The 16,546-nt window shown below is 48.8% G+C and overlaps 1 protein-coding gene and 1 pseudogene across 1 annotated transcript; one reads left to right on the top strand and one right to left on the bottom strand.

Annotated features, from left to right (window-relative positions):
* Positions 1-282: 282 nt before the first annotated feature.
* On the bottom strand, positions 283-4,647 carry LOC148003261 (glyceraldehyde-3-phosphate dehydrogenase pseudogene; annotated as a pseudogene).
* Positions 4,648-9,773: 5,126 nt separating this feature from the next.
* On the top strand, positions 9,774-14,590 carry Tnfsf14 (TNF superfamily member 14). The gene is given in 4 exon segments (NM_001191803.2): positions 9,774-10,097; positions 11,016-11,052; positions 11,358-11,399; positions 13,109-14,590. Coding segments are annotated over 4 exon segments (720 nt in total). The 5' UTR covers positions 9,774-9,884; the 3' UTR covers positions 13,537-14,590.
* The last annotated feature ends 1,956 nt before the right edge of the window (positions 14,591-16,546 follow it).

The raw sequence follows: 16,546 nt of genomic DNA, 5'->3' as shown, positions 1-16,546 counted from the left end.
TGCGCTTGCTAGGCAAGTGCTCTACCACTGAGTTAAATCCCCAACCCCTGTGCTGCTGTTTCTTTCAGGTGTATATAGTCCTTTGTGGAGGGAAGTTCATCACACTGGCAGGGTTCAGGAAAGTTATAAATTCCAAGGTTCCTGCCCTGTTTGTATTCCTGTCCTGACTTCCTTTGATGATGAACTATGATGTGGAAATGTAAGCTAAATAAACCCTTTCCTCCCCAGATAGCTTGGTCATGATGTTTCATCATAGCAATAGGAACCCTAACTTTGACACACTTTTGGGGGGTGCAGCAAACTTTATTGATGGTATTCAAGAGGAAGGGAGGGCTCCTTAGGCCTCTCCTGTCATGATGGGGGCCTGGGAAGGAAATTGTGGGGGAGATGCTCAGCATTAGGGGCTGAATATTGGGACAGGGACTCCTCAGCAACTGAGGGCCTCTCTCTTTCTCTCAGTGTCCTTGCTGGGGTGGGTGGTCCAGGCTTTCATAAGAAGTCCTTGGAGGCCATGTAGGCCATGAGGTCCACCACCCTGTGGCTGTAGCCATAGTCATTGTCATACCAGGAAATGAGCTTTACAAAATTGTCATTGAGAGCAATACCAGCCCCCGAATCAAATGTGGCTAAGAGTGGGAGTTGCTGTTGAAGTCGCAGGAGACAACCTGGTCCTCAGTGTAGCACAGGACGCCCTTTAGTGGGCCCTCGGATGCCTGTTTCACCACCTTCTTGACGTCATCACACTTGGTGGGTTTCTCCAGGCGGCATGTCAGATTCACAGTGAGCTTCCCGTTCATCTCTGGGATGACCTTGCCCACAGCCTTGGCAGCACCAGTGGATGCAGGGATGATGTTCTGGGCTGCCCCACGGCCATCACACCACAGCTTTCCAGAGGGGCCATCCACAGTCTTCTGAGTGGCAGTGATGGCTTGGACTGTGGTCATGAGCCCTTCCACGATGCCAAAGTTGTCATGGATGACCTTGGCCAGGGGGGCTAAGCAGTTGGTGGTGCAGGATACGTTGCTGACAATCTTGAGTGAGTTGTCATATTTCTTGTGGGTCACACCCATCACAAACAGGGGGGCATCGACTGAAGGGGTGGAGATGATGACCCTTTGGCCCCAGCCTTCTCCATGGTGGTGAAGATGCCAGTAGACTCCATGACATACTCAGCACCAGCGTCACCCCATTTGATGTTAGCGGGATCTCGTTCCTGGAAGATGGTGATGGGCTTCCTGTTGATGGCAAGCTTCCCATTCTCAGCCTTGACTGTGCCGTTGAACTTGCCATGGGTAGAGTCATACCGGAACACGTAGACCATGTAGTTGAGGTCAATGAAGGGGCTGTTGATAGCCACAATGTCCACTTTGCCAGATGCAGATCAGAAGGCAGCCCTGGTAACCAGGCACCCAATATGGCCAAATCCACTCACACCACCTCCACCATCTTGTCTATGAAATGAGGCTGGCACTGCACGAGAAGATGCAGCCGTCTCTGGAACAGGGAGGAGCACAGTAGACACACTCTTTCCTTACAGTCAGGTGTTTTCACCATCTGGCTCTTACACACTTTCCACTCCCTCTTCTGTAATGATCCCTGAACCTAGGGAAGAGTGGGTGCAGGGTGAATGTTTCATTTAGAGGTGAAAATCTTCAGTCTCTTAGTCTCTGCTGCTTGGTCAGTTGTGGTCTCTGTGTTAATCACCAACTAATGCAAATAGAACATTCTCAGATGATGGTTTAGAGCTGCACTGATCTTTGGGTGTAATGGTGAGTCATTATGAGTAGTAGGTTCTCCCCTAGATCCTGTGACCTATCTAGCCATGGGCTCTTAGCCCAGTAATGGTGCCAGGTAGAAGATTCATCTTGTGAGAGGAACTTAAATCCAATCAGAAGATGTTTGGTAACACCTACGGTGTTGGGTTCACTATCAGTCAGTGGGCATCCCTTGCCAGGCCACTTGTTATTGAAGCTTGCAGGGGTCGCAGCTGTGTGAGACTTGTGGTCACTTTTCTACTCCAGTGGTATACATAGACCCTTCCAGCACTGTGAAGGACAGCCAGAGGGAACAAAGCTTCCAGGACATATCACCTCAACCTGCATGTTCTGTGACTCAAGTATGTGTTATCTTTGGAAATGGGGTCTTACTGTCAAGTCCTGGGGTTAACCAAGGGCATTGGCACTAGTCTGTAAATTTTGAGAGAGTCTATGGAACTTCATTAGCCAACAACCCCAAAAGAAGTAAACTATTTCTGGTATTGAACTTTGTTAGCTAGTGGTGTCTAAGAGGAGCAATGTCATCACATTCATTATAGGGTAACACACACACACACACACACACACACACACGAAGTATTTACAATGGTACATAGGGTTTGCATCTGTCTGTTTCGAATACCTTTAGTGTATGTATCTGTCCCATAGTTCCTCCACTACCATGATCTCACATCCACCTCAACTAACCCTCCCCATCCCACTAAGCTCCTAAAAGCCTTGGCACCATAGCTTCTATCTTCCCATCACTTGGTCTCTGGACTGTGTCCCTAAACTGTCTGTGGCCCCTCACTAGTGTCCCGACATACATGTATCTGAAGATTCAAAACAAATAATCATCTACAAAGGCAGAAAAGGTGCCTCCTTTCTGTACTATACCAAACCAACAAACAGTTATTAAAATATATATAAAAATGAATAAGTAGATGAGTATAGAAACTGATGAATCAGTAGTTGTAGCCTAGTGTACTGGTAAATTTGGTGAGGAAATGTATTAATTAGCATTCTCAACCAAGAACAAGCATCGAGGAGAATCTGTCTGAAAAAGAAGAGGAGGATGGAGAGCTGTAATGAGGAGGGTAGAGAGCTGTAAGGAGAGAGGTAAGGAGGATGGAGGGAAGTGAGGGGGAGGATGGAGAGGTGTAAGAGGTTGGACAGATGTAATGAGGTTGATGGACAGATGTAAGGAATGTGGAGAGATTTAAGGAGGATGATGGAGTGGTGTCAGGAGTTTGGAGCGATGTAAGGGGAGACTGGAGATAGCTGTGTCAGTAGAAGTTTAAGTGCTGTCACAGATGTTCCAAGTTTGTTACTCAGTGGTCATGAAAGGAAGTTCACAGGCAGCTCCAGGTGCATCTCTGGTAGAAGTGGTGCCCCTTTCTGGCTGAAGGCAGTGTTCATTCATGCATACACGCACAAGGCAATAGTAATTGTTAAAAATACACAAATCGGCAACCTACAGACTGAAAACGAAGGGCAACAGGGAGGGAGGGAGGGTTCTGGATGGGAAAGGGGACTAGGAGAAGAAGAGGGGAACATGGCCATGTATTGGGTGGGGGCCAGCACAAAGAATGGAAACAGGCAACCTCAGGAGGTAGGAGGCGGGGTATCCTCCAGAATGCACCAGAGCCTGGGGAGGTGAGAGACTCTCAGGATTGAAAGGGGGAACATTAGATGAAATGCCCTACAGTGTGGAGAAGGAACTTGTAGAGCCCACCTCCAGCGAAAAGACAGCTGACCCATAAATGGTCCTGTCTGAAAGAACTGCAGGGAAAAAATGGAGAAGAGTCTGAGAAAAAGAAGGTCCAGCGAGGCCCAAAGTGGGATCCAGCTCAAGGGGAGGCCCCAAGCCTGACACCATTACTAAGGCTATGTTGTGCTCACAAAAAGGGACCTATCATGACTGCCCTCCAAAAGACCCAACAAGCAGCTGAGTCAGATGCAGATACGTGCACCCAAGCAATGGACAGAAGCTGCTGACCCCTGTGATTGTATTAGGGAAAAGCTGGAAGAAGCTGAGGAGGAGGGCGACCCTGTGGGAGGACCAGCAGTCTCAGACATGGACCACCAACCAGGCAGTATACACCAGCTGATATGAGGCCCCCATACAGCAGAGGACTGCTGGGTCTGGGTTCAGTCAGAGAAGATGCACCTAACCCTCAAGAGACTGGAGGCCCCAGGGACTGGGGAGGTCTGGTGGGGTGGGGTGCGGGGGTGGTTGGGGACATCCTCATAGAGATAGGTTGGGGGAGGAAGTATGAGATGTGGACCAAGAGGGGGACAAAATCTGGAGTGTTAAAAAATGATTAAATAAATGTTTAAAAATAAGAGAAAGAAGAAAAATATAATGTGGTAAGCCATTGAAGAAGATACTCAATGTGGACCTCTGCCTTTAAATATATTAACATCGGCACACTCACGCTCACACAGACATGCTGCACAGCTCTCTCTCTCTCTCTCTCTCTCTCTCCCTCCCTCCCTCCCTCCCTCCCTCATACACACTCTAATACACTAACACACAGACATACACCTTCTTACACACTCGGTCACACACACTCACATAGATACACTGTCACACACACTAATACTTACACCAATACACAGATGCACACACTTTCTCATACGCTCACACTCCCACACACACTAACACACTAATACACAGACATATATACATTCTCACATAATCTCGCTCGCTCTCTCTCTCTCTCTCTCTCTCTCTCACACACACACACACACACACACACACACTCACTCACAGACATACCACACATACATTCACACATGTACACTAACACACTGACATACATACACTGTCACACACACTTACATACACATTCTTTCACTCATACACACACACACACTCACTCGCAGACATACCACATTCACCCTCGTACACACTCTATAGATACACCCACACACTCCCACTCATACACACACTCACACAGTTAAATATACACTAACATAAAGACATATATATACTCCGTCACACATACTCCTACAGACACTCACACACACACAGTGAGTTACTGGGGAAATTACACTCTTCGATGGAGCTGCCTACAAGTTGAATGGGGAAGTCCAACCGTGCCTGCCTGTATCAGTCATTGCGCATGCTCAGCCTGGACTTTCATGACACAAGTGTCTTTAAGTCACTCGGTTTCCTGTAAGGAACCCTCACCCATGCTTCTGTAAGTCATCCAGATAAACTCCCTAGTTCACCACGCTGTAATCAGTGGCCCTTCCTTCCCCCATTATCTGCAGGAAAGTATAAAAATAGTCTCCCAAGGAAAGGCCACCCAAGAGCCCACAAGCTTTTAGGTCCAGCCCTGAGCGGCTTGTCCGATCTCCTCCCCGCACCTGCCCTTAGCTGCCAGGCACCCTTGTCCCACCCCCATTTCTCAGTCTCAGTTCTCAGTTCCCATCTATTTCTTTAGCAAGTTTGCTGCCCCTTCACTGAGCCTCATGTCCTGGCTTCCCTGTGGACTCCCTGAACTTCCCCAGTCTCCTCTGACCCCTGCCTGGCACACTCACATCTGCACTTCTGTGGTTAATCTAGAATGATCAACTTTATGGGGGCACAGAGCCATCATAGAAACAACTCTAATCATTTCCATCACTGATGACCTAGACTGCAGTAACTGAGAGAGAATACCTACCCCGAGCGTAGGTGCAGCCATCTCAGGGCCAGGCTCCAGGGCTGAAAGAAAAGGAGAAAGTGAAACAGAACACCAGTGTCCATTGGTCTCTTCTACCTCACTGTAGATTTGACATGACCAGCTGCCTCATGCTACCTCCCCTCTCCCCGCCTTGACTTCTCCACAGCGATAGACACTTCTCACTGTGAGCCAAGGTCTTCCTTCCTCCAAGTCTTAATGTTTCTACTGCTGTGATAAAACACCCTGACCAAAAGCAACTTGGGAAGAAGAGGGTTTATTTCACTTACATTTCTAGGTTACATTTCATCATTGAATAAAGTCAGGGCGGGAACTCAAATCGAGCAGGAACCTGGAGGCAGGAGCTGATGCAGAGGCCATGAGGGTGCTGCTGACTGGCTTGCTCTCATGGCTTGCTCAGCCTGCTTCTTAGAGAACCCAGGACGGTGCCACACAGTAGGCTGGGCTCTCGCCCATCAATTACTAATTAAGAAAATTCCTTACAGGCTTGAGTGCAGCCTAATCTTTTTCTTTTTCTAGTTTTTTTATTAGATGTTTTATGTATTTACGTTTGAAATGGTATTCCCTCTCCCCACTCTCCCATACCCCTCCCCCCTCCTGCTGCTTCCATGAAGACGATCCCACTCCCACTTCAACGCCCTGTATTCCCCTACACTGGGGAAATGAGTCTTCACAGGACCAAGGGCCTCTCCTCCTACTGATGCTGGACAATGCCAACCTCTGCTACATATATATGCTGCTGGAATCATGAGTACTCAGTGGTTGGTGGTTTAGTCCCTGGGGTATCTGGTTGGTTGGTATTGTTGTTCTTCCTATGGGGTTGTAAATCCCTTCAGCTCCTTCAATCCTTTCTCTAACTCCTTCATTGGGATCCCCATGTTCAGTCTGATGGTTGGCTGCAAGCATCCACATCTGAGTCAGTAAGGCTCTGGCAGAGCCTCTCAGGAGACATCCATATCTGACTCCTGTCAGCAAGCACTTGTCAGCAATAGTGACTGGGTTTGGTTGGGAGTGCAGCCTGATCTTATGGAGACATTTTCTCAACTGAGGCTCCCTCCTCTCAGATGACTTCCACTTCTGTCAAGCTGACATAAAACCATCCAGAGCCATTTTACCCTTGTTGGCTTGACACACAAACACAACACTGGTGGGCCGCAACCTTTCTTGTCATCTCCAAGATCAAACATTAATATCAACATCCCAATATACAAACATTTTGTGGACTAGAGAGATGGCGTAGAGGTTAAGAGCACTGGTTGTTCTTCCAGAGGATGAGCAGTTCCCAGCACCCACATGGCAGCTCATACCTGTCTTTAATTCATTTTCCAGGGGATCCAAATCCCTCGCACATGCAAGCAAAACACTAAGATACCTAAAATAAAAATACATAACATTTTTAAACATTTTGCAAACTTAAAAAGCCTCACAGCCTTACAAAGTCAAACACTTTAAAATTTAGTGTCTTAAAACCCCAAAGTTCAAAGTTAAAATCCTTTAAAATCTAAAATATTTAAAAAGTTAATCTCTCAACTGTGGGCTTCTTTAGCATCGAAAACAAGTTAAGTACTTCCTTATTTTAAGAGAGAAAAGCCAGGGCACAACCTGAACAAGCAGAAACAAACTCCAACTGTGTAAATAATTCCAATATCTAAGATTCACACGGGAGCTCCTGGGCTCCTCCAAAGGTCCCGAATTGCTTCTCTGGTGCTGCCCATGCAGCCCCCATAGCCTGTCTTCTAGGCTGGGGCTGCTTCCACCCCAAGGCTGCTGTTGGTGGTGGTGATCATCCCAAGGCACTGGCATCTCCAAAATAGTGGGGTCTTCGACTGCTTCTGAGGCTGCCCTTTCACCAACAGCCTCTCCTGGCCTCTCAGTGTCAAGCTGCTCTCCATGACTTCCTGGTGCTTTCAAAACCAGCACCACCCGAGTATAACCCTATTCACCTCAACAGCACAACTTCTGTGTACTGACTCTCAGAAGACACTTCCCAGATCTCACCTCAGTGATGCCGGTCTCTTCTTAATCACAGCCAGTTCTGCAGAACTAGTAAGCAGAAGTAAGAGTCTTACTTCAAATATCAAACATCCCCGATGCTCTTCTCGTTGTTACTTTGGTGGTGGTGTTGTTGTTGTTGTTGCTGCTGCTGCTGCTGTTGTTGTTGTTTTCTAAGATTCAATCTCTTCCTAAGTCTTGCTCTCTTGGAACTCACTATGTAGTTGGCTGGTCTTCATCTTACAGAGATGTGCCTGACTCCCAAGTGTCATGACTAAAGGCGTGTGTTACCATACCCAGGAAACCCTGGTGGTCTTTGAGGGACTCTCAGGATTCTCTCTGTAATTTCACAAGCCTACCCTCCACCATCTGCATTGTACTCAGCATTTTGAACTTCCAAGCTCCCACAGAACAGCCACTGAGCTCTGTGAGTGGAACAGTTTTTCCAGCCCAAAGTTCAGATGCCACTACAATCTTCCCAAAATCAGTCAGGTCTGCCGTATCCCTACCCCACTCTTGATACCAATTTGTGTCTTGGTTAGGATTTCTATTGCTATCGTAAAACACCATGAACAAAAGCGATTTGGAGAGGAAAGGGTTCACCTCAGCTTATACTTTCAGGTCACACCCCATCCACTGAGGGAAGTCAGGACAGGAACCTGGAGACAGGAGCTGATGCAGAGGCTACGGACGAGCACTGCTTACTGGCTTGCGTCCTGTGGCTTGTTTAGCCTACTTTCTTATAGAACCCAGGAACGCCAGTGCAGGGAAAGCACAGTCTACAGTGAGCAGGGGCCTCCTACAAGCCAATCTGTTGGGGGCATCTGTTGAAGTTGCCTCTTCCAAGATGAATGTAACTTGTGTCAAATTGACACAGGCCAGCACAGACCATGAGAGACTAGAGGATGCTTCCAGGCAGATCCTATATGGCAGGATACTCCAGGCTGCTGAGTAATTTGCACAGTCTCAGGAATGGACCTGAGTTAGGCAACAGCAAGGAGATGAAGAAAAGACAAACACATGGTCATGTGGTCTGGGCCCTCTGCACCCGAGTAGCTCAGCACGTTATTAGACAGAATTGAGTGGAGAAGCAAGGTTATCACATATTACCAAAGGAGGCAGCTTATTACATACAGTTAAGCAAGGAGGCAGGGGTTTTATACACAATGGGATGGGGAAGGCAGGTTTAGTTAATCTCCATAAGAACTGTCTCTGTAAGGTAGCTATGTTCATGTGTCAGCACTCAGGGGGAGAATGGTAGACACATTCTACACAGTCAACATCCACATCCACGAGTGGACCAGAAGAGAAGGCTATGTTTCCCTCTGGGTCTGAGGCTCCGGAATTCTTGACAAGCTCGTGTCAAAAGCACATATTCCCTCAGCAAGCACTTCACACACCTGGGCTTCCTCTGGGTCTGTGCCTGAGGCAGGTGGATGAGCGGGTCCTGCAGGAATAGGAGGTTCAGCAGTACTTCCCCTGGAATCCTGGTTAGGGAAGCCATGAGTCAGCAGTGCGGCAGAACACTGGGGTTCTGTGGTCAGAGCACTGCCAGCCCTGCGTGAGGACACACACTACGGCATGGGGGCTATTAACATTGAGAAGAGGGGACTGGTGAGTCTTCTAACTGAACCCTTGAATCCTCAGTATCAGAGTCCTCAGGGTGTGTGATGGGATGAGGTCCAGGCTGAAGACTTGGGCACAAAGTGATATCTGAAAATCTGCCCCAGCACCGTCTCCAATGGACACACATGTGAACACTGAGAACATGAACCTGAGGTTCATATGTGCTAATAGATGATACACACTGTAGCATGTATGTCCATATATGGGACTGCACACACATCAAGAACTGCCTGTGTGCTTGTTGCGGCACACACAGGCCAATATCAGAACATCTACATCTGTGTGCACACATTCATGAACCTTGCATCTGCACACACACAGGCCCATATCAGAACATCTACATCTGTGCGCACACATTCATGAACCTTGCATCTGCACAAGCACCTGCACCCATATGCATGGATTAAAGCAAACACAGAGGCCTGTGCTTGTCAGTGTGTGCATATATATGGACTTGTGGTGTAAGAAGCTTGCATGGAACCCACAGAAGCTCCTCTGAGGGGAACAAAGCTACCAAGCACATCGAGCAGGGGCTTCCCCATCCATCTCACCTGAGTCGCATTTTCTGGAAAGTGTGAGCTATGGCAGCATAAGTGAGAGCGATATGGGGGCTGGGCCTTCTGGGGGTACAGGAAGAAGAGGAGGGTGCATGAGGGAAGGGGCGGTACCAAACTTCAGCTTTAAAATGAGTCCCAGGGGCCACAGGAACCTTTTGCAGTTTGCAAAGCCCAAGCATTGGGCAATTGTGGTTTCCTCCGGAGAGAAGGAACTCAGGCTCGCCAACCCTGACCCTGGGCTTCTGAGCCTCAACTGCTCTGGCATGGAGAGTGTGGTACAGCCTTCAGTGTTTGTGGTGGATGGACAGACAGACATCCCATTCAGGCGGCTGGGACAGAACCACAGGAGACGGCACTGCGGCACTGTCCAGGTCAGCCTGGCCCTGCTGCTGCTGCTGGGTGCTGGGCTGGCCACTGAGGGCTGGTTTCTCCTGAGACTGCATCAGCGTCTTGGGGACATAGTAGCTCATCTGCCAGTAAGTGGGGCTTGGGGGACCAGCGGGGACTCTCTAGTGTCTGTCTCTTTATGGCTATGGTATTGGGTGCCAGGCAGAGAGCCCAACTGAACCCAGGGCTTCTCCTGTCAGCTTGTCTCTCTGACCCTCAGTCTTCTCATCTGTACACAGGGATCTGACGCATGTACAGTGTCTGTGGCAGCTTTCCTGGGTTCACCTACATGATTGTTGTTTCCAGCCCAAACCCTTGTCCACCAGAGGCTTAATGGCTATCCTGGTTCACTCTCAGCTCTCTCATTTTCTCACTCGCTGTTCCTTTCAGACAAGCCATGGGTGTGTCTGCCTGTGTGCCACACCTGGTCTCTTGTATATGCTCCTAAGGCTTGGCCTACGTTTTCTTTTCAAGTTTTTAAAATTACATTTACTTATTTTGTGTGTGCACGTGCTGCAGCGTGCATGTGGAGCACCTTTGTGGAATTACTTCTCTGTGTCTCCCTTTGTGTGGGTTCTAGGGGTTGAAATCATGTAGCCAAGCTTGGCAGCAAGCACTGTTACCCCTGAGCCCTCTCGCTGACTTTCAACTATCAAAAAATCTTGAAAACAGTTCTCCAGCATTTCAGACACTCACACTGATTAGTTAATTCATCATTTCACACTTGGACAGGGGAGGCTCAAGGAGTTTAAGGTCATCTTAGGCTACTTAGCAAGTCTGAGGCCAGCCTGGGCTACATGACAGCCTATCTTGGAAATACAACAGATCTAATTAGGTGTGCCCCTCCCCCCACACGTGTGTGTACGTGTGTGATGTGTTCATATATGGCTCTGCATACCTGTCTGTGGGTGATGTTTGTGGCCATGGCCAGACAGTCTCATTGCCATATGCCAGTGAGACTCTGGGGTGTGGCATGCCCTTACAAAGCATCCCTGTCTGCATTTCAGGATGGAGGCAAAGGCTCCTGGGAGAAGCTGATACAAGGTGAGTTTGGGCCCCCCGTCCCTACTAAGCAGGTGGAATGGTTCCTGCTCTGCACCTCCCCATACCACACTCTGAATCATCACCCAGTGTGATTTTGTAGACTCCATAGGTTCCCCTCCCCCAGAGCCAGAGAAGCAGAAATCTGGGACATTCCAGAAGGGGCAGAGATAGTCTCAATCAATGTGTGAGAACCTACAGGTACCCTCAGTCAGTGTGTGAGAAAACACACACACACACACACACACACACACACACACACACACACACACACTCCTTTGTCTCTAACCTCTGACTCTCTTCCTCAGATCAACGATCTCACCAGCCCAACCCAGCAGCACATCTCACAGGTGAGGGGGACCCCAGATCTTCACTTGGAGTGGGGGTTTAGGGTCTTGAGAGACCCTGGTCTTCACAAGCCAGATCATTCATTTATGCATTCATTTAGTGCGTCTTGAAGTATTTACATTGGCTTCTTTCTTCGTTTATTATTGCCCATGGACGGCCATGCCACAGTGTGGAGGTCAGAAAACTCTCAGGGCAACCATTCTTTCCTTCCACCCCGTGGCCTCCAGGTACTGATCTCAAGTCATCAGGCTGGGCTCCGAGTACCTTTACTCTCTGCGCCATCTTGCTGGTCTCCTTTTTCAGTGTTTACAACAGCCCAGAGAAGAGCCACAGGGAGCCATGCAAAGTTATCTCTTCACCCTGCTAGTCATGGAGACACATCCCAAGGTCCTTGGAAGCCTCAGATGTTGGGACACAATCGTCCACACCCCACACTTATTTGTTTGTTTTCGTTTTTGGAGACAGGGTCTCCCCATGTAGCCTGCTTCAGTCTCCCAAGTCCTGGAAGTAAAGACGTGGGCCACCATACCCAGCTGTACATACTGGTTTTTCTTTTCTTTTGGCATAGACAGTCAATTTATAATTCAACAAGTAAGAAATTAACCAGAATACACATAAAATATGCTATAATCAAAAACTGTTTTTAAAACATGATGTGGGGGGCTGGAGAGATGGCTCAGCAGTTAAGAGCACTGACTGCTTTTACAGAGGTCCTGAGTTCAATTCCCAGAAACTGTATGGTGGTTCACAACCATCTGTAATGAGATCTGATGTCCTCTTCTGGTGTGTCTGAAGACAGTGACAGTGGACTCACGTACATAAAATAAATAAATCTTTAAAAAAAAAACATGATGTGGGAGATAGGGAGATGGCCCAATGTGCAAGATGATAGCCACTTTTGACTTATCATCTGAGTCAAAAGCCAAGCATACACTCCTGTGATAGTCATGGAGGCAGACACAGGCAGACACACACTCCTGTGATGGTCGTGGAGGCAGACACATAAGCCTGTGACCTGCTGGCCAGCAGCCTGACAAACGGGGGACTTCCAGGGTCAGTGAGAGATTCTGCCTCAAAAATAAGGTGGACAGAAGCTGAAACTGAGGAATTTGCTTGGTGTTGACTTCTGGGCATGCATGTATGCGCGCATAAACACACACACACACACATACACAAACACACACACACTCATGCACACAAACACACAATCACACTTTTTGAGACAGGGTCTCATGCAGCCTACACTGGTCTTGAACTCTTGATCCTCCTACCTCCACCTCCCAAGAGCTGCATGCCAGGCGTGCACCCCACACCTGGTTGTTTTGGTGCTGGGGATGGAATATACAGCCTTGGCATTGGCTGGACAAGTGTTCCACCTCCTAAGTCCTAACCCTGTTTTAAAAAATTTAACACTGCACTAGGAAGCTTACGTTCCTTGTGCCTCAGTTTCCTCTTTGGTATTTGAGTGGCTTTGCTCCTCTGGGCCTTAGTTTCTACCCTTGCAGAAGCTAAGGCTCATAACCACCAAATTACCTTGCTTGCTTTCCTGTGCCTCTGTTTCTTAACCCAGCAAGATGGGAATGGGCTGAGTCCACCCAGACAAGCAGCCTAATATGGCAGTGAAACCAGAGGGACCCAGCATAAGGTCAGACAGAAAGGCTGGGCTCAATGTTAACCGTGCTAACCAGACGTCTTTCTCCTTTCCTTCCAGGAGCTAACGCCAGCTTGATAGGCATTGGTGGACCTCTGTTATGGGAGACACAACTTGGCCTGGCCTTCCTGAGGGGCCTGACGTATCATGATGGGGCCCTGGTGACCACCGAGGCTGGCTACTACTACGTGTACTCCAAAGTGCAGTTGAGCGGTGTGGGCTGCCCCCAGGGGCTGGCCAATGGCCTCCCCATCACCCACGGGCTGTACAAGCGCACATCCCGATACCCCAAGGAGTTAGAACTGCTGGTCAGCCGGCGGTCACCTTGTGGCCGGGCCAACAGCTCCCGAGTCTGGTGGGACAGTAGTTTCCTCGGCGGAGTGGTACATCTGGAGGCCGGAGAAGAGGTGGTGGTCCGCGTGCCTGGAAACCGCCTGGTCAGACCACGTGATGGCACGAGGTCCTATTTCGGAGCTTTCATGATCTGAAGGCTATGACGACAATGGATTTTGTGGAGGGACCTGTCAAGGACTCACCTCAAACCCAGCAACCGGGTTTGAAGTCCCCCCTTTAAGGAGCCCTGAACTCTGCAGGTGGTGTATTCGGAAGGGTGTGAACCGCTGACCTGCTTTGGGCAATCTTCAAATCGGAGACCTAGAGACTTGGGGTATGAAACCCAGGAGTGTGGGGGTCAGTCCATTTGCCTGATATTCAGGAAGAAAGAATAAAGCTGGAGTATTTATGCTTCTGATGCAGACACCAAGATTTGGGCTTTCTGGGTTTTGGGCTGGAGGTAAGAAACCTCTCCAGAGTGTCATCAGGACCATGGTGGCAGCACTTGGTCCACACTTGCCACCACACACTGGACTCTCCCATCCATCCACTGCGTTGGGGTTTCCAGTCACCAAAACAGCATTGGCCCTGGGCTGCAACTGGCCAGCTACCAGCTTCTGAGCACTACATCCTTCAGGGACATCTTGATGGGACCTCAGTGCTCAGCCCAACCCGCAGCAGCGACAGACATGGCAGTAATGGTTGATCAGAGGGGAAGGGAGAAAAGGGAAGAAAGGAGGAAATGCAGAAAAGAGGGGGGGGGGGACAAAACCAAAAAACAAAACATAGGATGAAGAGGCAGGGAAGGGGAGCGCCACCCTCCAGGGTGCTTTATTCAACACAATTAGAACAGATTGTGTCAGGCTTACTGGACCCCTGGGGTTGATGAAGACAGAGGGCTTGAGATATGGCTCAGTGGGTCAAGTGCAGTTTTATGAGGATCTGAGTTTGAATCCCCAGAACCCATATAAAGACACAGATGTGGTGATGGACACTTGGCAGACCCATCAGGGAAGGGAGACAGGAGGAGCCCTGGGGTTCACTGGCCAGGCAGTCTAGCTATCAGTGAGCTCCAGGTTCAGGGAGAGACCTGTCCTATGAAAGGTAGCGAGGTCCTCAGGTAATCTCTGACCTTACATGCAGGACACATGAATAACGAATAAAATAAAAACACTAAATAATAGTATTTGAGAGGCACTTTATGTGTTCTAATCATTTGTGCTTCTGCCTTTGTTTGTTTGTTTGTAGCCAGGGTCTCAAGTAGTCCAGGCTAGCTTTGAACTATATATTTCATATATTTTGAGGCAGTCTCATGCCTCCTGTCTAGGTTTCCCCAGCATCTAGAACTATAGCTGTTTGTTGCCCCAGTTGAGTATCTGGGCAGTTACCCCACACCGTCTAGAGGCAGAGGCCACACCTGAGAGGGTCAGGCTCCCCTGCTCAGGAGTCTCAGCCAGTCTTGCAACGCCAGTGGGAGGCGGAAAAGCCCCCAAGTACCCAGTCTCGCCCTTCATCGGAGTTTCCTTTATGCTTATCATGGCCTGTTTCCGTGCCTTTGATGAGACCAAGGTGTGGGACAGTGTATTTATAAAAAGCCACGCAGTTTCCGCTGTAAGAAAAAAAAAATCATTCTAGAACTTTCTCAGCCTTGAGGAGAATAGAGGGAGAGGAGGGGTGGGTGAGAAAGGGAAGAAGGTAAAAGTGTGAGGAGAGAGGTAAGAAAGAGGGCCAAGAAGGATGGGGGACAAGGGGTACCCTGGGGAGGCTGATCCTGGAGATGATCATTGGCAATTTCAGATAAAGCCGAGAGACAGGAAGTCCCTGGCCAAGACACTGCCCTACTTCTGAGTTTCTGAGGTTATCTAATGTGTTTCCTCTTCTTCCCCTGGGGCTTCACCACCCACTACTCTCAGGGACACCGTTCTCCCCCCAGGAAGTTGCTGACCCTTCTTCCTTTTACCTCCTACCAAGACCCCCAAAATAAGGATGTTACAGCAATGTCGTAGGATGGTGCTACAGCCCACCCACCAGACACCACTGTTATGTGAGAGATGTCGTCTCAGAGAAATCTGATGTTTCTTATGTTCTGGAGTTGATGTTCAGAGTTCAAATCCCTGCTCTGCCACTTCCCAGCTGTGTGACTTTGACATCCATCCTTGGCATCTCTGGGCCTCAGTTTCCCCATCTATATAGCTTGGGCTGCATTGAGCTCTTTTATCGTTAGTAGCTATTCTTCATGTAAATATGATTGTTGCTGTGCTGCACATGTCTTCCCAGAAGTGGTGCTTTGGTGTCAGGCATGGGCACCTTCCTCCAAATTGTTGGTAAAAAGTGTCCCAGAGACCCAAAACAATACAAGCGATTGCCACTGCTCTGGATTGCCCACCAGAACTTGATAAAGACCCTATCATGTTGTCTTGCCCAGCTGTGAACTGTGTGGACTACAATAACTGGTTTGGCAAGATGTGCCCATTGGTATAATAGTGATGTGGGTGTTATGGTGGCCACTAACCACTTTCTGGGTTGGTTTAAGGACTACTCCACAGGAGAAAAGTCACACCTGGTACTGTAAACCTAGCCAAGAACCCATGTTTTGGGGACTCACAGACCCCCAAGGATGAACTCACTGTTATTTTGCTAAGTGGACATAGTGTGAAAATGCCCTTTAAATTAGTGTCTTGACATGTGACGATGATCCCAGACCTCATCAGAGAAGCTTCTTGATGCAGTGGATGACAGTTAATGCTGAAACTCACAACGGGTCGCAGTGCAGAGAGCAAGAGACTGAGGAATACTCAGTCACAAATGGAAAGTCTGGGTCACTTCCCACTCCAAGGCTCAGGGACCATCATGGACGAAGGGCAGAAAGACTGTAAAAGCCTGACCAGGCAGTACCAGAGCAAACCAGTGTCTTCTGGCTGTGACGGGACCCAGCACCTGTGAACTACAGCAGCTGTGGTTGATGCACAGGATCAGCCTGGGCCGCCTTGCGCATGGAGGGGAGGGGCTCACGATCCCACCCCTAACTGAGGAGCTGGGGTAGAAAGAGGCAGTTTTTTTTTCAAGGGTGTGGCTCCTAGGACAACCCTCACCCATGCTGATTGTGGCATTTGGCTAATATGTCTGAATGCTCAATCCCCAGTTAGTAGAACTATTTGCAAAGGA

This window comes from Rattus norvegicus, chromosome 9 (genome assembly GCF_021556685.1).
Source record: "Rattus norvegicus strain SHRSP/BbbUtx chromosome 9, alternate assembly SHRSP_T2T, whole genome shotgun sequence".
Taxonomy (NCBI): Eukaryota; Metazoa; Chordata; class Mammalia; order Rodentia; family Muridae; genus Rattus; species Rattus norvegicus.
This window is presented reverse-complemented; position numbering and strand designations above follow the sequence as displayed.